The 24,888-nt window shown below is 44.6% G+C and overlaps 1 protein-coding gene across 2 annotated transcripts in view; it reads right to left on the bottom strand.

The window, feature by feature from the left end:
* Positions 1 to 24,888, bottom strand: part of RALGAPA2 (Ral GTPase activating protein catalytic subunit alpha 2) — a 281,459-nt gene that overhangs the window by 82,516 nt on the left and 174,055 nt on the right. For both annotated transcript variants that reach the window (XM_082670096.1, XM_082670095.1), the window contains 4 exons: positions 24,136 to 24,207; positions 19,497 to 19,620; positions 16,999 to 17,154; positions 11,327 to 11,485 (listed from right to left, as the gene is read on the bottom strand). In XM_082670096.1, the coding sequence (XP_082526222.1) occupies positions 11,327 to 11,485; positions 16,999 to 17,154; positions 19,497 to 19,620; positions 24,136 to 24,207 (511 nt within the window). The remainder of the gene's footprint in view (positions 1 to 11,326; positions 11,486 to 16,998; positions 17,155 to 19,496; positions 19,621 to 24,135; positions 24,208 to 24,888) is intronic.

Here is a 24,888-nt window from a genome sequence, read left to right on the forward strand (position 1 = left end):
GACCCAGTGGAGCTGAGTGGAGGGGCCTACATGCAAGAAGATTGTTGAAAACTCATTTCCCATGCTCACTGGGACATACTGCCATGTGAGGGTGGGATACTGACTTATAAGATATGGTATGTCCTTGGAACCAGGAACCAATACATGGTGGCCTTTCTTCCATAATCAGAATACTCACATCTAGGTATAGCGGGGGAAGGAGAGTGCTGCTCCCTTTACTCCTCCTGACCCACATGTGAGTTTTTTCTTTTGCTCCTACAATGCTGGTCTCTGCTGTTAGTTTTTAGTATGGAAGGGAGCAGCAACCCTACCAGAAGAAGGCACTGTGGTCCCCTCAGTTGGAAGGGGAAACTGCCCCTGGTTATCAGGCTCCCCAGATCGCTGGACAGCAAGGTAGTACAGGGAATTCTGGGGTGGCCTGGGTGAGTGGCTCTGCTACACAACGGGGACGGGGAAAAGGGAATCTCCTGCGCACCCCGTCCTGCTCCCACGCCCAACGGGAAATTTATTGGAAGACTACATCAAGTGTTAGGCCTAATCACAACCTCAATTCATCACTTCGTCCCTGTTGAGCACGTATATTCACAACCAACTAAAGCTTCTGCATGATGACCAAATCCTGGAGATTAATAAGATTTTCCAAGACTGCTGACAAACTAGATTTCCTTTCCAGCTGCAAATTAGGAGATGCATGTGGAGCCCCTCTCACGTGCTCCGCATTGAAAGGAAGAACAGCTGTGAGATGAGGCACAAAGCTAGAAAGTAGAGCCCCAATGATTTTCTCCTCATCAGGCCCGGGTCTAGTCCAAGGCACTTTCACAGCCAGATACCGTGAAAGCAGAGAAGACTCGCAGAGAAGTTCCTGCTGCAACACTGTGCAGCCTAACAGCACAGGGGTGCACCCAGTTGCTGGAGCAAGGACAAGGGAGAATCCTTGGGACACACAAAGTGATTGGAAATCTCCATTTGATTTGTGGGAATTAATCTTTCAAGGACTCAGTCGAGACATTTTGGATAATCAACAACTGAGGTCTGTTCCAGTTCCTCATGGATGACCTCTAGCTTCCAGAACTGGAACACTGCCTCGAGATCCAGGCCTGCTGAGCCCCAGGCTGTGCTGGAAGCTGTAAATGCAGAGTCTGGGTGGTGTGACTTACCCAGTTTGGTCAGTTATGCCTCCCTTTAAAACTAAAGGCATCTGTTCATAACAAAGATATGGCCATGATTTTTGTGCCCAGCTCTTTGACACTGCTTTTCTCATGTAAGAGGTGGGTGACTTAATCAAAGGTCTAGGATTCCGCACGTATGCCTGTAAAGTGTACAGTCCTTCATTAATAAGCCGCTGCCCACAGGTGTGAAAACTAACACTCTTCTGCTCAGAAAGAGATCAGTGCTACTGGGATTCAAATTCTGGACTTGGTTTGGCTACCCGGAAACCAAGTTTGCTACACTTGCGCCAACTGTGGACGTATTTGGAGCCCAGGGGCAGTGTGGTCCGCCCCACTGCCCTCACAGACTGGCTGAAAGGTTCAAATGCTATATTAATAAGTGCGGTGCAAACAGTACTGTCCTAGTGAGAGGGAATGCAGAAGAATCATATACGCTTGAGATAAGGGTGAAAACTTTAACAGAAATATAAGGTGTGTTTCTGAGAAGGAGAATGTTTATTCCCAAATATTTTCATCTCTGTATATGTATAAATATGTTCTCTAAATATCAGAAGGTAATTTTTGGAAAAAGTGGATAATCAGAGGACTCTCAAATTTTGCCTGAAACTTCTGAAGAGCACACAGAATCTTTCTAGGCTGAAAGGGGCAGGGAGATCAGATTTCATCTGTTTCATAGTTACGTATTTGCCTGCTTTGAGGGCTATGGAGGAATGCAGAAAAATAAATCACGGCTCTTGCCCACAGGCAGTTTGCACGGAAGATAAAAATACGTATTCAAGAAGGCAAAAAGATGAAGAGAAAAAAAGAGCTTTAGGGTGAGTACAGACATAACGTTCTGTAGCCAGAGAGAGTCTTCTTCTAGCTGAGAGAAGCCTCGGAAACCTTCCTGTAGGAGGCGGTCATGACCGTGGGTGTCAGCAGAGACTGGTGGTGGGAGGGGAGGTACACCCCAGGCAAACAGTGTAGGACGGGAAGGAAAGGGTGAGGGGGCACTGGCTCTTTTGCTAAGGCAGCTTCCCCACCGCGTACGTCAGGAGGTGTTAATCCAGTTGAGCATTAGTTGGTGTTGTGTGAACAGACGTGACTAAAAGGTTACAGATAAATAAAGAGCAAGGGTGTCGACAGAACCGGGCAAGAGCCCGCACGCTGCTGCCGAGGGGCTTCCTGGGTAAGTCAGAGGTTGGGCACTAAAGGAGGTAAGGCAGGAGGGAAGCCTAGACTGTGGACTTGAGAAGACTGAAAAGCTCTGGAATTGGTACCTTGGGAAATGCACGGCGCATCAGAATCACTGAGAGATTCAGGAAAATACTGAAGAACAGCCGGGGGCCCAGCTGACAGCAGACTCCGCGAACGCCCAGCAGAAATAACCAGCTCGTTTTCACAACTCGCTGCTGCTATATTTGCCCACCTGCAGCCTCTCCACCCACCTAATGTCCTGGGAAACCAAATGCAGGCAACACAGAGCCCCAGGTAAATTTTCTACATTTATTCATGAGATGAAAAGGCCACGATGAAAGCGTGCTCTTCAAGTCTGTGCGTGTCGCTAGGAGATACAACCTGGCAGAGGCCACAGAGCTAACCTGGAGATGGTCTTTGCAAACTAAGTGGTCAGGAACCAAACGCAGAAGTCAGGCAGGGAAGAATGCATGTTTTTATACTCGGAGGGAAAAGCCACATTACAAAAAGATGGGAGTAAAGCAAGGGCCTGTGAAGTGAAGAGTAATGGCAATAATGACCACAATCTCTATGAACAGAACTTTGTGAGCTGGAAAATAATGTTAGAATAAGGGGTCAGGAAGGAAAGACACGGAAGAAAAGAGCTCCTACACACGGGCGACTAGGCATGCGGGGAGATGCCCACCCCCCCAGAGAAGCCGTCTGGTTACCTACCCCGAAGCCAGAACCGCCTCATCACCCATGGGGACGGGGGCCATCCCTGGAGATGTGGTCCTACAAGGCTCACATTGAGGGGCAGGCCTTCACGTCTACCAACCAAGGCACCAGGGCAGAGCAGCCCCACCACCGGGGACACCACGTGCCTTGCCCCAAATCCTGCCTATGAACCGAGGAGAAGAGAACCTATTTGGGGGCGTTTCATGAAAACTGCAAACAACACAGTTTCTCACGTTTCTGACCAGATCCCCAAAGTCAACCTAAAACAACCAAAAAGTTATAATGAACAATGAGAGAATCAAGTGCCAGACTGGAAATAACGAAGGGCCAAAATGAGAGGCCGAAGGGAAAGGAGTGATTTCTGGGCGTGGTTATTCACAGGGCTGTAGGCACCAGGGATGCTGGCTGCACAGAGAGGCTGACCCTCACAGGGTCATCCGTGCGTGAGTGAGGTCAGAACCGGTGGTTTCTCAGGGCGCTTCTACCCTCCGTGTCTAGGATTCCAGGACCTGCCAGTTTCCCCCTCTGGGAAGCTCATGATCCCACGATATGAACTTCTGAACTGAGAGGGTGTGTTCTGGCCCTGCATTTGTGCCTGAGATGCCAAAGTGGGTGACAGATACATTGGTTAAAAAATTGCATTTAAGTATAACAACTTTTCCGTTGGAAAAAAGAAATATCAGTTACGTTATTTGTCAGAAAGACTGAGAAGTCCATGGAGTGAAAACTTTATAAAAAGTTAAAATGTGTTAAATTCCAAGCACTTCTCATGTGCTCCATGGTCCAGGGTGGGATGTGGAGGGGGAGGCATGGCCCTGTCCTCCAGACATGCACATACGTGTATGTGTGTGTATATTTTATATACACTTTACTTCTTTTAGTGTTTGCCCTTGAGTTTGACATATACATTTATAACTAATCCAAGTCCTCTTTCAAATAACACTTACTGCTTCACAGGTAGTGCAAGTACCATATAACAGAATATTTCTAATTCTTCCCTCCCATCCTTATAACACTGCTGTCATTCATTACTTATCCATAAGTTATAATCACTGAATACATTGTTGCTATTATTGTTTGGAACAAAATGTTATTTGTTAGATCAATTAAGAATAAGAAGATAAAACATTTCATTTTACCTTCATTTATTCCTTCTCTAAAGCTCTTCCTTTTTAAAGTAGATCTGTGTTTCTGTTCTGTAATATTTTCTCTCTTTTTTATGAACTTATTGTAATATTTCTTGCAAGGCAGGTCTCCTGGCTACAAATTTCCTAATTTTTGTTTGAGAAAGTCTTCATTTCTTCTTTCACTTTTGAAGAATACAGAATTCCATGCTGGTCGTTTTTATCTTTCAACACTTGAAATATTTTACTTCATTTGCTTCTAACTTGAATGATTTCTGGCTAGAAGTCCAATGTAATACCTATCCTTGAACCTCTACAGTTGTTATTTTTTTTCCTCTGGCTTCTTTTAAGATTTTCCCATTGTTTTTGATTTTTGGTAGTGTCTGTTTGGGCTGCTTTAACAGAGTACTATAGACTGGTTGGCTTATAAACAACAGAAATTTATTTCTCACAGTTCTGGAGGCTGGAAAGTCCCAGAACAAGACGTCAGAAGATGGCTGGTACATGGACGGCTGTCTTCTCTCTGTGTTCTCACACGCAGTAAGGGGTAAGGGAGCCCTCTGGGGCCTCTTTTATAAGGTCACCAATCCTACTCCTGAGGGCCCCACCCTTATGACCTAATCATCTTTCTACCCCTACCCCTAAATACCATCACAGTGATGGTTAGATTTCAAAATATGAATTCTGGGGGGTGGGGGGGGACACAAACATTCAGTCTGCCACGTGCAGTTTGAATGTGATATGTCTAGGTGTAGATACTTTGGTATTATCCTCCTGGGTGTTGTCTACACTTCCTGGATCTGTGGTTTGGTATCTGTCATCAACTTGGAAATTTTTCACATAATTGTATTAAAATACGTTATATAAAAATATCTTTAAGTTATAATTTCAAATATTTCTTCTGTTTCTTTCTCTTTCTTTTCCTTCTAGTATTCCCATTAGGGGTATATAACACTTTATAATTATCCCACAGGTTTTGAATGCTCTGTTCAGTTTTCTGATCATTTTTTCCCTTTGCATTTCAGTTTTGATATTTCTATTGACATGTCTTCAAGCTCATAGTTCCTTTCCTCACCCGTCCAGTTTATTGGTGAATCCATCAAAGGCATTCTTCATTTCTGCTACAGTGTTTTTGATTTCTAGCATTTCCTTTTAATTCTTTCTTGGAGTTTGCATCTCTCTGCTTCCATTACTCATCTCTTCTTGCATGTTGTCCATTTTTTCTATTAGAGCCTTTAGCATATTAATCATAGTTCTTTTAAATTCGTGATTTGATCATTTCAAAATCTTTGCCATATCTGAGTCTGATTTTGATGCTTGCTCTGTCTCTTCAAACTGTGGGGGTTGTTTTGCCTTTTAGTATGCCTTGTAATTTTTTTGTTGAAAGCTGGACATGATATACCAGGTAAAAGGAATTGAAGTAAATAGGCCTTTAGTGTAAGGCTTTATGTTTGTCTGGCTAGGAGTCAGGCTGTGTTTATGGTTTGCTGAAGTTGTAGATGAAGGTGTCAGAGGCTAAAGCTTCCTTGGATGCCTCCGTTTCTGACTCCCCTGTTGTGTCTGGGTTTCTCTAGAGACTTCATGGATAAGGTCTCAGATGTGCAGCTCTTTTGGTTGTTTCCTATTACTATACAAAAGTCTGGCTGATGCCATGGTGAGGTGTGGGGGAGAAGTGCTCCACGGACCTGTCATGAGGTCCCTAACCCTAATCCTAACCCTAAAAAGCAGTCCCGTAATCAGTGAGATGGAGCTGTGATAAAAGAATTCATGAAGAAAACTAGACAACAAAAAACCCAATACAACAAACTAATGAACTTCAAGTACAGCACAGAAAGTACGCCTCTTGTTCTGGGGGCGCTGGGCCAGTGTCCTGCTTATGGAGGTGTTCTCTACACTCCTGACACCCCAGCCTGCTTTGCCCAGCTTTGGCCGAGGGTGTGTGCAGCCGCGTGCAGGAGATTTGAAAGGCACATGCGTGTCTGCCGAGGGGTCAGAGAGTGGGCATCGTGGGCCCGAAGGCCTTTCCTGCTGAGGTCACTTGGGGCAGAGGATGAGAACTGTCCTACTTTCTGACACAAAGCGGGCTCTTCCACTGGCCACTCAGGATACATTTACACAGGCTGGCTCTGGCCAAAGGAGGAGGATAAGGCAAAAGCAGGAAGATGTATTATCAAAGACCAACTGAAAAAAAGGGAAAACAATGGCAACTTTTGAGGAAAATCAATTGAGAAGGAATTCTTAATAGCCAAATTGTTGTGAAAGATAAAACAGGAGCTATGAGTTAATAATAGGCTACAGATTTTTTTTCCATCTGTACTGAGGCTTATCTTATAAATAAATGTTCCTTATTATTCTTTGGCAACTGTTTGTGGGTGACTCAGATAGTCTTTCAAAACTGGACAAAAGGAATAATATAGATCTCTTGTATCCAGGGAATTCCTCAGATTAGGAGTGGCCATGAATTAGAGAAGAAATTTGATTTTGATATAACATCTGCAAATGACAGCTGCCTTTTCACAAAGTTCCCAGTGTCATTCCTCTACTTTAAAAACTCCCAATAACGATAATAATAAATTACCAAAACAGAACATATTGCAGTAATCCACTTAATAACATATTTAGTGAATTCTGGTTATTCAGTATTCTCAGTTATCTTTTCAAAATAAATGATTCTTTACATATTCAGAAACTAACAACTTACTTTCCCTGAGAATGTCCCAAAGTATTTTAAAATGTATGACTTAATCTCAAAAAGGTTATTTGGTTGGGGTTGAGATAAATAAGAAAATTGAACATTTGAAATAAGAGGAAATTTACATAACCATGTTGCAGTCAAACACATTCCCTTTATAATAAAGCCACGCTAGGAAAAGATTTCCTTCCAAACACAGGTGCCAACACTGGCTCCTCTTGGTCTCACATGTGCAGGTGCTCTTGTGGCTTCTGGTGCATCAGCCCTAACTAGCATTTTGAGCACTTACTCCAGGGAAAGGTCCTGGGCTAGGTGTCATTCTGGAGACACACACACACACACACACACACACACACACACACACACACACAACAGCTGCTGAGCCTGCAAGGGAGCCAGAAACTACCTCAACGGCAGCTTCAGGGCAACTTAGGGAAAGGATGGGCATCTAGGAACACGAGGACCCAAGGAGGGCCCATCCTCTTTAAAGTGTGCTTAGAATCCCCGGAAGGACTGTAGACACCCTGGTCCCCAACCTGAATGTTACACCTGAGGAAGTTAAGGTCCAAAGACATTAAGAGACTTGCCCAAGATACCCCCCACTGTGGCAGCACAGGAACTGGAACTTTGCGGTCCCCAGCTCCTATCCTATTACTCTCTCCTGCCTGTGCTTCTTAGAAAGGACTGAATCATCACCTGTTTTCCTCCCAGGCCCATAACTACCATGGCCAAGTAAGGAGAGTCTAGAGGATGTTAACATGTTTTTCATTTACAAAATGGACACTGGTTGGGGTGACAAAGAGGACGCTTTCCCACAGCTTCCTCTTGTCTTAACTGCTCCTGGTCAAGGCTTCTTCCGCTCATCTACCCTTTGGTCAGATAGTCACCAGCCAGTCACTCATGTGCCTGGAGAGAAACATGACAAAAATGCTAAAACGTACCTTCACGAATTCATACAAGCCAATGTGCTGAGTACCCGTACTGTTTCCAATTACTGGAAGAAGGAAAGTAACACGGGTACCTCCTGCAGTTTGGAGACTTTATGAATCACTTTTCTGCAGGACAGACTGGGCGCTTTAACAAACCCTGTATATCACTCACCTTCTGCCCCATGTGTACGTCTTCTCTGACTACCGACTTAGTAATACAAGTAGGAAAAACCACAAGTCTGACAACAGCACATTTCTTTTCCGTGACCAAAGGCTACGGTATCCACATTTATGGAGACAGACGTATCTTGAAAGTAACCTAACAATGGTATTACATTTCTCAGCACACTGATTTTTTTTAAATGTATCTTTTAAAAAGTTCAATGAAAAGCTCAAGAAGGGAGCAGACCCTCTCAGATGCCTGCCTGACACGAACACAGCCGTGGTCCTTCGACATACCGTTTTGCAAAGGCTGTATTATGAAGAGGAGGCGGATTCTGCCAGGCACATAATTTGTATATTTAAGGGAGGTGTATGGATGAAAAAGCGAAATATGTTAAATTTCAAAGGCCTTGGAAGCAGTGCTGTCTGTGAGCTTGTATTACAAACAGCCTCACATTATTACACAGGCTATTAATGAGGCCCAGTGAATGAAAGTACAATTTGAATATGCATGACTCTATCCAGTGAGCAGGACTTTTGTGTACTGATGAGGTTTTTTTTTTTTTTTTTTCCCTCCTAAAGAAGGATTAAAATTATTCTTAGAGAAGTATGGCTACCCAGAGGCTGGTAAAGTGTACTCAGACCACAAAGTCATACCACGTTCAGATAAAAGATACAGGTCCTCCACAGACAGCTCTGATGCTACCTATCATTTTGGAAACTCGTGCACAGCCTGCCCTCCCGAGAAGGAGCTTCCTCAACTTCAAACAGCTGCGTCATGACAATTTCTAAGCAAAAATACTGATTTTGGTGGCGATCCCTAAAAGTAGGCAAGGTTAAATAAACCTTTCAAGTACAAAGCCTTCCCTTCCGTGGTAAGGCGCTCTGGTTAAAATACTGGGGAATGGGTAAATTATTGCACCAAATGGCTGAGAATTAATCTCTGCTGACTAGCTGTAATCTAACGAGGCGTCTGTGTCCCCGGGAGCCCGCGGCGCGTCCCTGGCGGTATGCGCAGTGTGTCGAGTCTGCGTGGCACCCTTTGTCCCCGCTCCCAGGCGGCCTTTCCCCTCATTGTTCATAATATCCTCATGCATCTGGGACGCGTGGAATGCATTCATACTAACAGACTTACCATTGTTTTCTCTCTGAAGCTTTGTTGAGCAAAGGCTGCATCGTGGTTACTGATAATTATATTGCTTAATTAATCAAGACAAAAAAAATTTGCAAATCATTGCCTGGTTGCCAAGCAGGGAGATAAAAAATGACAACAATACAAGCTGAAGCAATATAACAAAAGTAACAGCTATCTGATCAGAAATTCTTATATAATGAAGCTATTAATGCTAAATCGGTTAATGTTAACATTGCTCCAGGTGTCTCTACTTAGATGCGAACAAAAAGGCTAACATTATGGATATAAAAGGCCAAATGTTGCCATGGATTCTGTAACCTGATAGAGAGGACAGCCTTTTCATTTGATTAGGGAATGCAATTTAAATACCAGGGACCGAAGCCAAACAAACAGACTTTCCCTCCACAAGCCTCTCGCATTCACCCTGGGGTCAGTGGTTGGTGAACAAAAGGTCAGCCACACTTGCCCTGGAAATGTCTGGATTAATTTTATTACATTGTAATGGTTTGTCCTTTAAATGTGGGGATAACACTAAATTTCCAGTTGGCCATTATTCTCTTCTTCCCTTTAGGCTTTTTGAATTGAAATATTAAGAAAACGATTTGCTCGATTCATCTTGTCAGAATTTATGGCCAAATTTATAAAACTTACACATTTTTTAAAGAAACTTGTTTTCATGCATTATAGTACCTTTTCAAAAATCACTTTGACACTATGAAGTGAACTCAAATGCCTTTTATGTTCTTAATTTACTATAAAAATAAAAGTGACATTTTTAGGACATTAAATGACATTTTAGAGGGCCGTGTTGAAAATGAACTAATAAAGCCAGTTAATCCATACTAAATATTAAAGAAACACATTCTCCAGTTTTGAAAGCTACAGGATACTGAATTTATTGGTTGTCTAATATTAAAATTTTCAGTTTAATTTTTTAAATTAATGTCCTTCACGGACACACGCAAATGTTATTAGCACTAAGAGCCATTTTCTTATACAAACGTGAACACTTCGCACGCACAGAGACTTGAACCAAAGATAACACAAATATTTAACACGAAGAACTTTGGCATCTTTGCTCCCTGAATAGAAAAGAGGGTTCCCTTTATGTCAGGCTTCTCACCAGCCAGAGTAGGGGCTTTTCTGAGTTCAGGAGTTGACTAGCACTGTCATTATTTATTCTATTTTCATGGTAGTAACAATAACAAAGAAAATAATAGCAATAATAATAATTATTATTATCATTAACACTTAAGTAGCTTTTCCTCTGGACCAGGCACTGTTTGAAGCACCTTCCATTTCTTAGCTCGTTTAATCCTCACAACTTGAACACTAGATTAGGTTATAAATCCCAGGAAATCTTTACCTACTATTTTTAAAGCTTAAAAATAGCGAGTATTTAGAACAGTAACTTTTAGCTCCTGCAGGAGGACAATTTGGAATGAAGGTTGCATTTAATATCAAGTCATTTTCTTGAGAAGGAGAGAATTAATACACTAAATGTCTAATTAAAAAACTAAAAAAAAAAAACCCCAAAAAACTCACCTTGTATTAGTAGTTGCAAATAAAATCAAGTCACTGTATCAAGCACTGTTAAACCACCACTAAAGGCAGGGCAAAGACAGAAACGGAAGCCAATCCAGGTCCCGGCACTCAGGCCCTGGATGGTTCCGGCTGTTCCCATGATCGATGCCAATGGACCCGGCTGAACTGACGGGTGGCAAGGCACGTCCATTGTTAGAAGCCCCGACATGGGCCGAGCCATGGAGGCCCAGCTCTTTAGGACTTTTCCACGATCCTTCAGGACTGACCCCCGTTAGCAGCGGCAGAGGCAAGGCTGGATCCCGTACCCACAGCTACCCACAAAATGCTAGATGTGACAAGGGGCTCATTCAACTCTTATTGTTATTCATCAACATGCCCCAAGTTCTAAATGACAATTTCTTTAAATTATAAAATCTTAAAAATTAAAAACATTTAAAAAACCATACGTGTCTTTACATTATAATTTTCAGAGTCTCAGTAATAAAATACAGAATTCTGTGCTCCTGATGAAAGATTCTTTGAAAATCCCAATTCATATTTAATTCCTGTTTAGCATGTGTAAGTCACATACATGTAAAGTGGCCCCTTTAGCATACTGGTATCACTGTTTTTCAGTAACAGCGAATCATACGGCAAACGCCTGTACGAGCCAGAAGAATAACGCGGTGAAAACGTACCTCGGGTTTCTTCGTTATCGCGATAAAGAACATGTGATTCTTCATGGGGTAGATGATGATTGAAACGTCTCCGAAGGCGGTGGGGATGATCCCCCTGCGGTAGTCCCGGGAGTGTTCAGACCAGATGATGTGGACCTCGTCATTCCCCAAGTGACGGAGCTGCAACGGCAAATTGGCTCCTTATTAATCAGAGCGATAACAGCACTTTAGGAGGGGTCGTGGCTTACAAATTGAATTATTATACACAGAGGCAAAAATAATTCACCACCAAAAAAGGCTACAACACCGATGCCTTCTGTGGGGATTTTAAAAAAGCACAGGTACACGAAAAAAACACAGCTCGCCCTGCTATGAAACACATTGGAACCGAGAGAGAGAGGCATGAAGCATCGCAGGTGCAAGACCTTTTCCAGGATTTGTTAAAAATTTAATTTTACTCCTGCAGCAAAGCCTGACGCAGTATGTGGCTGAGCATGTTTCTACACAGTGGATGGTGTGAGACTTTTATTCCACATTACAGTAGAGCTTCAGTAGGCTCTGAATTCAATGGTTATTAAGAAAAACAGAAGATGAGTGTAAGAGAACAGAAGCCATTATAATACAATCCTTACCAAATGCATAAAAACTAGATTTATGACAAACCATTAAGTATGTATAACACTACCTTTGTTAAGAAACTAATGTGTTACTTAAATTTCATAAGAGACTAATACCAAGCACTAGTACCTAGCATTTGAAGAGTGCCTTACTGTAGAGAAAGTCTGTTCACACATACATTTTGTTCAGTCTTTCCACTAACTCTCTGAGGTAGGCCACGTTATCTTTATGCTGTCTGATAAGGAGGGGAGGGGGCTCAGGAAGGCGGGGCACACCCCTGCCACGGTGTAGGAGGCAGGGCGGCCTGGAAGCTGGCTGGGGCTTCTGACCCACCTGGCCTCCACTGCCCATGGCCATCTAAGCTGTAGCCAGGGCAACTGCGCTGTCACAGCTCAACTCCCCCAGCCCTCTCGTGTATCACTTTATACACAAGAGGTCACGTGGTCCAAAACCAAGTCTGAGACTCCTGGCCTCTCGAGGAGGGCTTCCCATGCCTCCAAGGAAGGGAACCTGTGAGCATCCCTCAGGGCCCAGCTGGGTCCAATGCAAGAACACCCTCGACAAAGGTCCTGCACAGTGACTGCGTGTCCCAGGCTGGAGAAAGTGCAGGTGAGGTCATTTGGGCAGGCCTGGCAGTGTGACTCAAGCAAACTCGATTGTAAAGGTTAAAATCCTGGCTGAAATTGAAGTCCTAAACCCACCGAGGCTGACTGGTGAAGGCCCTTGGACGCCTCCTAAGGATGTGAGGTCCCGGCCCTGCACACACTGCAGAAGGAGGCCATCTACCACCATGACAAAGTGTGTCCTGCTTCCTAGCTTATTTAACAGGTGAACCCTAAAAGTGACTAGATTCGGAGGCACTTTAGTACAGCAGAGATGTTATGTCAAAGCTAATGCTTTGGTTTTGTCTTAAAGTATAAAAAAGGATGCTCTGAAGTACTATGTATTTAAAACACTTTAATATAAATACAATTTCTTTATAGACTCTCTGACCACAAAGGGAAAACCTGAGATCACCCCAATAGGTCTCCTTTCTGTTTACAAGGTCACAAAGGAGGCTGGTTTGCTGCAATGCCTGCTTCTCCCTCCCTCTGTCACACCTCTGGGGACCACTGTACCTCTGCACCTACGGTGAGGTGCGAGCTCAGGTGGCTCCTAGGTGAGGCGCTCTATTCAGCTGCGTCTGAACCTGGGCTCTGCGACACATGCCACTGCAGGCGTTGAGCATGGCACGACAGTGCAGAAAAATTCAACGGCGTCTACAACTTTCTAAATGCAAAATCACCCAGTACATGTCTTTTTCCTTCTCCTCCTCTCTTACATATAAACACTAAAAGGGTAGCAGGCAAAAGGTGTACCAACCTGTTACATAAATAGTTAAAAAAGAAGACCCCGGATTTTCACAGTAATACTAGGCATCTATCTCTCTCTTTCTCTATTTCCATTTTTCTTTCTTTTTCCTTTTCAGTAAAGCATGCAAGGAGTTCACAACGCACTCCTGAAATTCAATCCTTTTGGAGTCAAACACGTGGTAGCAGCTCACCAGCAGCACAATAAAGGCATGTTTTTGAGGGAAATAGGAGTAGTTTCAGATGGAAACTTTGGGAGGAATTTAGAGCAGCAGAAGGGGACTGTGAGAGCCGGGGCCGCCCCAGGGTGCAAACCCACTCTCCTCGCCCCACAGAGAGAGCCAACCTTCTGGGTAGTTTTGTGCCCCTTGATGCAGGGCTGGCATGAACTTCTGAATGGGACCAACACACCTACAGAACAGCCTTCCTGTGTGGCTGTCCCGCCACAGGTCAGCACCCCAGAACCTGGGACAGCTCCCCGGCCAGACGTGTAAGTTGCAAGGCATTAGCTCTGAGGTAATACGGTGACTATTGAAATGTTGCAGTTACCCTCCCTTTTCTAAATTAGGTAACTCGATTACATAACCCAATGAAGTCTCTCCTAATTCTGTTTGCAACTATATCCTCAGGACGGGGGCAAGGGAGGACATCACACAGGAATGGGCTCACCCTCCCAGTGTGGCGATTCTGCAGGTGGTGATAACACGAGATTCATCATCTGAAAGCTGCTTTCAGGGTCATGTGCCTCAGACCTCCGCACGCGTCAGTTTAATTAGGCAACGCACAGAACTAAGAGCTGAGGCCACGGGACCGGTCGTTGAACAAAGAGCAAGGACACACCCTCTTCTGCCCATGACAAGAACAGAGGCAGGTAAAACAAGTAAGATCAACCCGGCCAAATTGTCAACCATGTCAGAACACACGGAAATACTCTGGAAGCTTCCAAGTGTCACTCGATTTAAAGGGGGTTTCATTACGGAGACGTTGTTTTGTGAGTTTTGGAGAATTCTGACGACAGGCCCTCAAGTGAGAAACCCGTGCACACAAGTCACGTTGACCAGAGTCGTGTGTCATCTGGACAGAGCCGTCCTTCACGCCAGCTACTACTTCAAACGCACAAGAGGCTCGGAACGAGCGCCCAGGGCTTAAGCCTTAAGAAATCAGCTCGTGTGCTGCCACTTCTCATCCTGACAGAGTTTTGCAGTCCCTCTGCCTGGGACTTTCTGCCCGCCGCTGCCAGGCGGCGCGCACTGTGACACTGGCCCTGGGACACACCTAATGGGCTGACCTCCTTCCCCGACTAATTGCATTACGGCGCCAGCTGGCTCCAGAAGGAGTCGTCTGTGTGATTGAAGAATTCCTGCTCCTCAGTGGGCCCGGCTGCTACTTTTAACTAAGTAACAGGCAGGCCTGACATCCCCATTGTTCAGCTGACAGTGTGCCCATCCTAAAATCTAAGTTTTATTTGTAAATTAACCAAGAAACTTCCTGCCAGAACAGTGCTGCCTGCAGTCTGATAATGTGGGCCTTTCATCCCATCCACTCGCACTGTATCACTGCCAATTTGTTTTTTATGTGGCTGGGCAGCCTGAGGCTATAAAAGCCTTGTAAGACATAAGTGCAATTATAGTCCTGGAGTCAAATGAATTGGACAAATCCAATAGCACAGCTCTGTCCCTACTCTGCAAACCCCTACAGCAGTTAGATTAGCTGTGAAAAATCTAATCTAGCTGGAGCTAACAAATTTCTGCAGTGAAGGATCAAAAGTTCAGTATGGGGTTGCAACCAGATTGCAGGGTTGAAAAAGTGCCCCCGTGATGGGGGCAGGGGAGAGCATGCATCACTTTAGAATTTTGCAGCTCATTTTTAAGCTGTTAGGGGCAATTTAGTCAGAATAAGTCAAGGAACTGTGGGGCTGCTTTTCCTGTGACTGATTTTTAGTTGAGCTGTGAGACATCCTGACAGAGTTTGCCACTAATGATGCTAAATCTTGGAGCTGCAAAAGGTATCAGCTGCATTTTGATTATTACAGTAGGGAACCTTACAACCCGGCCAAGCCCCGAAAAAGTATTCATAACATGGTGTTTTATCAAGAAAACACTGTCTTTTCTCAAAAAAAAAAAAAAAAAGACAATCTTACTTAGGAAATAATTTTTTAAATGTTTAAAATACAAACCTGTCTTTTAACAAAATAGTTTTCAGTCATATGAAAATCATAGAATATGGTGACACATTTGCAGAGTAGCAGCGATTTACAAGGTACAGCCAATAAAAAGGAGGTGTGAGTCTTGCCTAGGGTCTTGGTAATCTGAGGTGGCATCCCTGCGGGCAGAGTCCCCTTCGCTAAGAACACCGCCGCCACCAAAACCTAAGATGTGGAGGCAGCTCCCCAGGCCCTCGGGAGCCAGCACGTGGCCACCGAGTGAAAGCCTGTCATGCTCTGTCCATCCGATACCCTTGGTCGCTGTGACAGGGATCTGCTCATGCTGTGACCCAACTTCTCAGATCCCACTAGCTCTGCTGCCCACCATGTACATGGTCCAGATGTCTGTGGCTGCAGCGATGAAAGAGCAAAACCACGGAGGAGAGAAATGAGGCAGGTGCAGTGAGGCCCTCTGGCCAGTATCAATCACCTGCCTAACAGGCCAGGAGGAAAGAGTCCATCAGACCGGTCAGCAACAACGGGGGCTGACGGGTAGGGATGCTACCAGCACCACACTCAGCCATTTCACAGGCCTTGTTCACCTACTGCCCAGCAACCCTGGGACGTGGGCTGTGTTTTTAATCTCATTTAATAGATCAGAAAACTGAGGCACAGGCTGGTGAAGTACCTTGAGACACACTTGAACCTTGGCTACAGCCACCATGCTAGACGCCCCCCCCCACCCCCCTGCCACCGCCCATCAGGCATGGGAATGGTCTGCTTTCCACCCACCAGTTACTGCCCTAGGTTCCTGGCATCCTTGCAGGAAGAGAGTGGGTGTGAGACAGGGATTCCGGGCTCTGCCACCCACCAGCAGGCGAGGCCCAGATGTTCTCATCTGCAAACAGAGACGTAGGTCAGATTCCTAGGCTTTCTCCCCAGAGTAAAAAGTCCTCTTCTCTTAGGATGTCCCTCACTTCCTGCAAGTTACCTGAGGTGGACATCCTGCAGGTTAGAAAGCATAGGGGGAACCCTGCAGAGCTTTCTCAGAGGTGGAGGAGGTCTCCTTTGAACTCTGGAGAACAAGAGGTGGGGGCCCGAGAGGAGGGCAGCCAGGCAGCAGCGCACCTGCGCTTGCCATTTTGACAGTCGTTTGCTAAGCTGCCCCCCAGCAGCCCTGGTTGGGGGGGTGCCTGCTTTCTCTGACCCCATCAGTACAGGGTCCTTACGTCAGATGACCTCGGCCAACCCAAGAGGTTGACAGCATCATTTTCTCTCAGTTAACAGTCATGTGAGAGAAGATCTAAAGTTAACAACATTTAAGACCCTTCCTTTTCCTAAATCTTAATCTCAGGATTTAAGACTTAAACGACTGATTGCTTTTCATGCATTTCTTTACCTAGTTTGTGCCAAGCTGGATATTTCAGACTCATGACAAGTGCAGCTTGAGGAGAGCGACCCCAAGGTCGCATCCAAAGGAAACCAGTCTCCATGTACATCAGGCCACGGACTTCACTCTGTCCCAGGTGTGCCTCACCTACAAACTGGGGCCGCCAAGCATGGTCCCCAAGGAGGCCCTTTACCTTTTTGGTGAGCGAATCATCTGAGTCTGATGGCATCCGAGTTGAAACGTGGAAAATCACTTCCACGGTCGAGGTAGCGTAGTAGGGGGCAGTCTGGCCTGTGCTGCCGTTGCGTTGAAGTCCGCCCATGAACCCGCAGTGGGTTGAGAGGTCCACCTGACACAGGCACGAGGGAAAGAAGTGGAGGTCAAACGGGAGCCGTTCTTATTTACTTAGCAGGAATGCAGAGTTTTTTAAAAATCTAAGTATGTTCATTTATAGTTTTCTGATTATAAGCAAACGTAATACAAAGTTAGATGACATTGGGCCTCCCTGGTGGCACAGTGGTTGGGGGTCCGCCTGCCGATGCAGGGGACGTGGGTTTGTGCCCCGGTCTAGGAGGATCCCGTGTGCCGCGGAGCGGCTGGGCCCATGGGCCATGGCCGCTGGGCCTGCGTGTCCGGAGCCTGTGCTCTGCAGCGGGAGAGGCCACAACAGTGAGAGGCCCGCGTACCGCAAAAAGAAAAAACCAAACCAAACCAAACCAAAACAAAACAAAAAAAAGTTTGGTGCATATTTCTCCAACTTTATCCCCTCCTATACATAAATATGTATATATGTATAGACACACACGGAGCTCCCCTATCGCTGGATTTGTGGGATTTTCTGTTTTCTCAAACCAGAAGGAGCATTCAAAGCAGTGTTTCAGGTCAAGGGGTACAAAAGTTTCCAAACTTAACAGCCATTCCTAAACTGCCTTTCAAAAGGGTTGTTCCAATTTATACCACTGCCAAAAGTCTCTGAGTTATAATTCTTTTTCAAGCTATGTGTGAATGTTCACTTAGTCAGTGCTTAGATTCCATTTTGGTATTTTCTTTTTTTGTTGTTTTACTTTTCATAAACTACTATTCTTTCAGTAAAGCACCTGTGGTAACACAACTGGAAAAAGAAAAAGAAATGGAAGAATTTCTTCTGTGCTAAAGACAATCAATACATACACTGAATTAATGTTCTAATCTTTTCTTAAAACTCTAGTTAAGCAATGTACGGTTGGGCTTCCCTGGTGGCGCAGTGGTTGAGAGTCCGCCTGCCGATGCAGGGGACACGGGTTCGTGCCCTGGTCCGGGAAGATCCCACATGCCGCGGAGCGGCTGGGCCCGTGAGCCATGGCCGTTGAGCCTGTGCGTCCGGAGCCTGTGCTCCTCAACGGGAGAGGCCACAACAGTGAGAGGCCCACATACTGCAAAAAAAAAAAACCCAAAAAACAAAAAACAAACAAAAAAGAAATGTACGGTTTAAAAATGTTGGTTAGGACTTCCGGGGTGGCACAGTGGTTAAGAATCCACCTGTCAATGCAGGCGACACGGGTTCGAGTCCTGGTCCGGGAAGATCCCACATGCTGCGGAGCAACTAAGCCCGTGTGCCACAACTACTGAAGCCCGTGCGACTAGAGTCCATGCTCCGCAATAAGAGAAGCCACTGCAATGAGAAGCCCGCACACTATGACGAAGAGTAGCCTCCGCTCGCCGCAACTAGAGAAAGCCCGCGCGCAGCAACGAAGACCCAAGGCAGCCAAAAATAAAAATAAATAATTAACTAATTAAAAAAAAAATGTTGGTTAAATAGTAAGTATATTCTATGACAAGAAGTCATCTTATTGGTAAGAAGAACAGTTTATTGAAAGTTCAGTAACTCTTTTAGACTAAAACCGACTTGACATTTCAGAAAGTATATGGTCTTGACCTTGAAGTACCCTTACCCTGTCCCCACCTCCACGTCCGTCCCTTCGCTAACACTCAGCTCTCAGAGGTAAGTCTCGCTTAGGCACCCAGAGAGTTTCCCACAACACAGATAACCAAGAAACCAAAACAAAAGTAAGAAAAAGTAAGAAAATTATTTCAGATATGCTGATTTCCATTTTAACTACTCTGAATTCTTTTAGATTCTGGGAATATGTTCTGGAGACCGATATATGTGTGTGTATGTGTGCATGTGTATAAATGTATAGATGTCTTTTGGTCAGAGTATGACTTAGTAAAGAGAAAACAAAATTTTAAAATATCAACCATCCTGGGATCTACCTTAGGGAAACAGGTTGAGAGCTAAACCATCATGGCTACCGTCAAGTCAACTTTTAACTTCATCCAACTCTTCATTTTTCACCATTGATTTCTTTTCCAGCCTCCATGTAGGGACCAAAGCCATTGCTTCCCTGCCCACTGTCCTCTCTTACTACACACTGTCTATGGCTGGGAGAGCCGACCTGACTATTCAGTTCTGATGAAAAGCAAATGAAATCATATTAAGAAGAAAGTTAAGGGGAAACAAAAGTTTGTGTATAAAGTACAAAAATAACTGATAGAAGATGTCAAATTCGATATATTCTTCAACTCCAGAACTCTACCCATGCTATATTTGAATGTAAAAACCTAAGTAAAAATTTAGACCATCAATGACTAGTTTACATACATCCTTAAAAAGTGCTGATCGATAAACGCCTCCTGAATGAAATGAATTACCTCCCATCCCAGTCCAGCAACAAAGTCTTCGTACGCTCGGCTTCCTCTTTCATTGGAAAGGATCGAGCACTTGTCTTCTTGGCCGTCAGCAACGTAAAACACGGCGATTTTGTGCGTTTCACGGCTGTAAATTTTTAGATTTAAAGGAGTTAGAATACTTACGTACAAAGTTTTGTTTTACTGCCACCACCTATGCTTCTACTACACAGCTTACACTTGCTGAGAACTTACAAGGGGTCAGGCACTGTTCCAAGAAGGCTCAACACACGTCTCATCTATCCTTGCAGACGCCCTAATGAGACAGGTCTTATCATCACCTCCTCATGGACACGGTGGAAAGGAGGCACAGAAAGTGACAGAAAAGCACTTGTAGCAAGCAGGACACCGGGAGCTGAGACAGGGCAGCCTGGGCTCCTGACACCACTCTCTCACAGGTATGATGTACGAACAGCATGTAAGAGCACATGGCTTGACAAATTCTCTCCAACTTCGGTAAAAATATACCTCTGAAAGCATTTCAGATAGATCTCAGTTGTGAACAGATCCTTGTGACCACACATACTTCACTTCCCACACTTTGAGATAAGGAAACCGGGGAGCTCCCTGATTGGAACTGTAAAATTGGCCGAGACTTTGTGAGAAATGGAAACTACTTCTTCAAAGCAGAACACACTTAGGTACTTTCTTTGTGAGGGGTGGCACCCTCAGGGTGGACAGCTGCCCAGGGAAACTTCTTTGGACATACAAACTGTTCGTCCACTTCCTCCATGATGGATTTGGGGCACTTTGCTGTTAAATCAGGTAAATGTGACACCACTTTGAGGAAAGCAGCCCTGTTTCTTAACCTTTTGTGCATCCAGCATGGTCCTTGGTGCATAGAAGTTGCTCAGTTAAAACTCTGTTGAATTGACCAGAGATACGATGATATATTTGAACATATCAATAACCATTTCTATAAACTATACCCTGGAGTAAAGTGTCAAAGTCACTAGACCTACACCAAGTGATCTGGAGACAGTTCAGAGGCAAAGACACCGCTCTTATTGGACCAGAGCTTTAATCAAGAACCATTCCGCAGCTCCATCACCCAAGACCTTGACTCCAGTCTCTATGTTCTAAAATTTTAGATTATCATTTCCAGAGCAGTTCCACGCTTCTCCTGATTTCTACCATACACTTTGAAAAAATCTCATAGGAAAAACTACCAAGCACTTCAACAACATGGAAATGTTTCTGTTGTCTTATCGTTCAATACCTCAACATTATAATCCGATGGGACATCAATGGTGGTGGAATCTGGGCTCTGTATTTTAACATATCTCCCAATATCTCCTTCTGCAGGAATGTTATTTTTCTACTTAATTAGCAGAATGAATTGAAACTCAACTGGAAAGTCATAAAAATAAATCAAGGAGGAGAGTACGCTCCTTTTATTTGTCTAGATAGCTTATTCATGTCCCTCCATAATTTACATGAAATTATCATACTTAGAGAAGAAATTAGAAAATATAGAAAGGAAAAAGAAGAATTAAAAAAAACCACTAATGGGCTTGTCTGGTGGCACAGTGGTTGAGAGTCTGTCTACCGATGCAGGAGACACGGGTTCGTGCCCCGGTCTGGGAAGATCCCACATGCCGCGGAGCGGCTGGGCCAGTGAGCCATGGCCGCTAAGCCTGCGCGTCCGGAGCCTGTGCTCCACAACAGGAGAGGCCACAGCAGTGAGAGGCCCGCGTACCACAAAAAACAAAACAAAACAAACCCCCCCCCAAAAAAAACCCACTAATGTCCTTTGCTTCTATGTTGAAATCACAATTGTTACTACTTCAGGATGCATTTTTGCATACAAAATGAGAAGTCTATCTTGTGTTCTGCCACTAATTTTTTCACTTAAAATATCTGTGAACACTTTTTTTAATTGTATAAAATATACATAACCGAAAAGTCACCATTTAAACCGTGTTGGAGTGTGAACATTTCTATACCGTGTGCTTGTATAACAAAGTTACTAATAATGGTTGTGTAATATTCCATTATATTAATATTCCATATCCTCAGTCCTTGTTATTGGACATTTAGGTTGCTTCCATTTGAAAGACGTTTTCACATTATCTTTGGTATGTCCTTAAAATAAATTCATGGATGTGGAGCCTCGGTCATTGCCCACTTTTAAGGCTTTTGAAGTGTACTGTCCTGCTGCCAGTGGGGAAGGTGGGTGTCCTGAAGGCCCTGACGGACACGCTGGTGGGGTGCTGCTCTCAGGGGAACAGACATAGGGGGTGATGGATGCTAGTGGGCGGTGCTCTAGCAGAGACCTTGTGCTCTCAGCCTGTCGGAAAGCTTGTCCTCAGGCACGTGGAGCCCAAAACTGTGACATCATTTCCTTCCAGACTGCAGGCAGGGCTGGCCAGCAGTCTGGACTCTGACTAGCTTATTCTAAGAGCTGTAGTCATGTGGGGGCTTGGATGGTAAGAGAGGTCATAACCTATGAACTAAAAGACAGTCTCTTTCAACAAATGGAGAGAAAAGGATAGTCACTCAATTCCTTTCTGCAGCTCTGTCTATATATTTAAAAGTCCTCAGCATTTAATTTTTCTCTATTCTATACACTTGACATACATAAAGCAGTCTCAGGTTTATCTGAAATGATTTTGTTTGTTCTCCTTAAAGTCCAAGCTTTTTATGTTGTAGCTGCTTACAGGTCCTCATCAACTCAATGTGGAGCAGAGAGAGCTCGGCCCGGTGACTGTGTGACTGATGGAGGTGTGAGCAAAGGTGACCTTTAGCTGTAAACACTCATCAAATTTCACAGCCTCCAAAATGTTAGCGCCGCAGAGAGCCTGGGAGGATGCAGACGCTGTGTCTGGCCTTATTAGAGCCAGGCTTTTGCAATGACAATTAGCAACATCAACAGCACTTCATATCCACAAGCTGCTGGGCCAGTGCTCGAAGGAGCAGGTAATTCAGGGCCACACGTACAGAAAAGCAACCATTTCCTCTTCCTCATTAGAACGCAGTTTTCTTTCTTATTAAGAATAGACCAGAATCGCTCAGTTTCCTTGTGCTGTCACATTAAAAAGCCAAACAAAGAAACACGACTGTAACTTTCACTTTACCATGTGGTGGCAAGAGGTGTTAATATTGAAAAGGGGAGCCTTCTTTAATCTGTATGTACGTTCATCACATTATTTACAGCTTTGCTAACTTCACAGTATACAAATCGTAGCTGTGAGGTGGTCTCTCCTTTTCCTAAGAACATGCTAAGCAGAAACTCTGCCTTGACAGCAGGGAAATAAATTGACACCAGAAATAAATAGAAACATCTTGACTGGAAATTGAGGGCCGAGGTTATGTTCTTACCTGCTAACTTACTGGTACGCGGGATCTCAGAGCTAAAGAGCCCTCAACTTATTTCTGGGTTTTTTTTTCCTAAAAAGAACCTTGAAAACACCCTTTACCATAAAGTAAGTGGATACCTTTTTAGATGTTGAGAAGACACTCAATCCAGGAGTTGGGGTTTTAGGTGAAGGTTAATCGGGGGGGAGAGGACTTGCCAATCAGCTCTCCGAAGCCGTATTATACTGCAACAGCCCCGCCAGGGAGCTACTTCGATTGTACCTCATGCAACTAAAGTGCATTAACACTCAACAAATTGGCCACAATCACAAGATACCAATGTCTTCACTTAATACGAAGGAGCATGAAATAATTCAGCGTACATTTGAAAAGCTGAGTTTGGAACCCAAGTGACCGCTTGTTTCCTACTGGAGGACAAGAGGGAAGGGGCAGTGAATCCCCGAGCCCTTCAGCAAAAATCCAACCCCCCAAACTTCCACAGAGAACTCAGTCTCTTCCTCTGGAGAAAAAGCAGCACAACAACTATTAGGAAATTGAATGTGGGGAAGGACAGTGTGAGGAGTAACGGCTTCAGGTCTTCTTCTCTAATGAGATGTCTAATGATGCTCCTAAAGGGAATACAGGAGGAGCAGAAAGCTATTTTTTTTTTAAATCAGTTTGTAAAAACTCAAGATTAAGGCAGCAGTGTATTCATTTCTTCCAAGCACCCATTATGTACCCGGTACAACACCAGCTCCGGACTAAGATGTTTTCGGAAGCACACATTTCCCCAGATCAAACACTGGTTGGAGCTTATCTTTGGAACTGCTTCTAAGATTGTACAGAAAAGAGGTAGATCTGAGATCTGACCTGCTTTGGAGAACGAGGTTTAGGGCGAGAGAGCGCCTGATTACAGCACCGGGGTCTTAACCTTGCCTACCCCACAGAGCAGAGACCACTGCACGCCAGCCCATGGAGTCAGACTCACAGGCTCCCAACCACGAGGTCCGTGAACATGGGCGGCTCTGTGACCTGGGCCGGCGGGACAAGAGGGGCTGCAGAGATGAAATGAGAACAAGTGCCCACTGGCTGAAAGGCTCTCAATCAAGGCAGAGGTTAGGGGACCTCTTCCTTGTGTAGTAAACATGTAAGTTTACCGCACAGAGTAAAACTACCAAAGGCATGGCCTGTGCAAATGCCACCAGCTGCCAGGTCTCTGCAGGGGTATCACTTCTGCAGCCATCTCCGACATCCCCCCCACACAAAGACAGACAGGAATAAGGTGGTTTGATATACTTTCACATACCACTGTCGGGAGTCCAGATTTTTTAGCTCTCTCAATAATTTTGAATTTTTCTTCAACAGATGGAAATTCTTCCTATAAAGGAAAAGGAATGGAAGAAAAGTCGTGTGATCACAGATCAATTCTGCCCTTTCCAATCAGTCAATGAACAAACCTACCTATTCATCCATCCATCTGTCTACCCATCCACAACTACATCATTCACCAAAGATTTGTGGCCGAAGCCTATAGAATGAACTTCATTCTTAAGATATTCGAAGGCATCATGACTCCACTGCATCCGGTTTACTGTCCAGGGACAACGGGTGGCTGTGGTCCATGAGTGTGTGACTTGTGTGTGTGCCTGTATCTCTGTTTCCACTGTCAGCTCTGCCATGAGACTCTTCTCCATCTCTGCAGCTCAAACCCACCCCTTCCGCAGAGTCTTCTCCACTGCCCCCTACTTCTGGATGGCCTGGCGGTTCTTCTAGAGGTCCTGAGTCACACTGTCTTTCATCAGAGTTGTGTCGGGTACTGTGGTACAGAAAAACCCGAACAAACTTTTTGGCCAACTCAATATTAAGTCTTCTTCCCTCACCAGAGCTAAGGAGAGACTGTGGCTTATTCACCTCTGTAGTCCACTGGCATCTTTAATGATGGCAGAAGCAACAATGGACAGAGCAGTAATTTAAACACACACACAGAGTAAATGCTCGATACCCTTTAAAATACACAACCGATGTTGGGAATTCCATCTGTGCATCAGTACAGCCCACT

This window comes from Grampus griseus (genome assembly GCF_964374135.1).
Source record: "Grampus griseus genome assembly, chromosome: 14".
In the NCBI taxonomy this organism is placed as follows: Eukaryota; Metazoa; Chordata; class Mammalia; order Artiodactyla; family Delphinidae; genus Grampus; species Grampus griseus.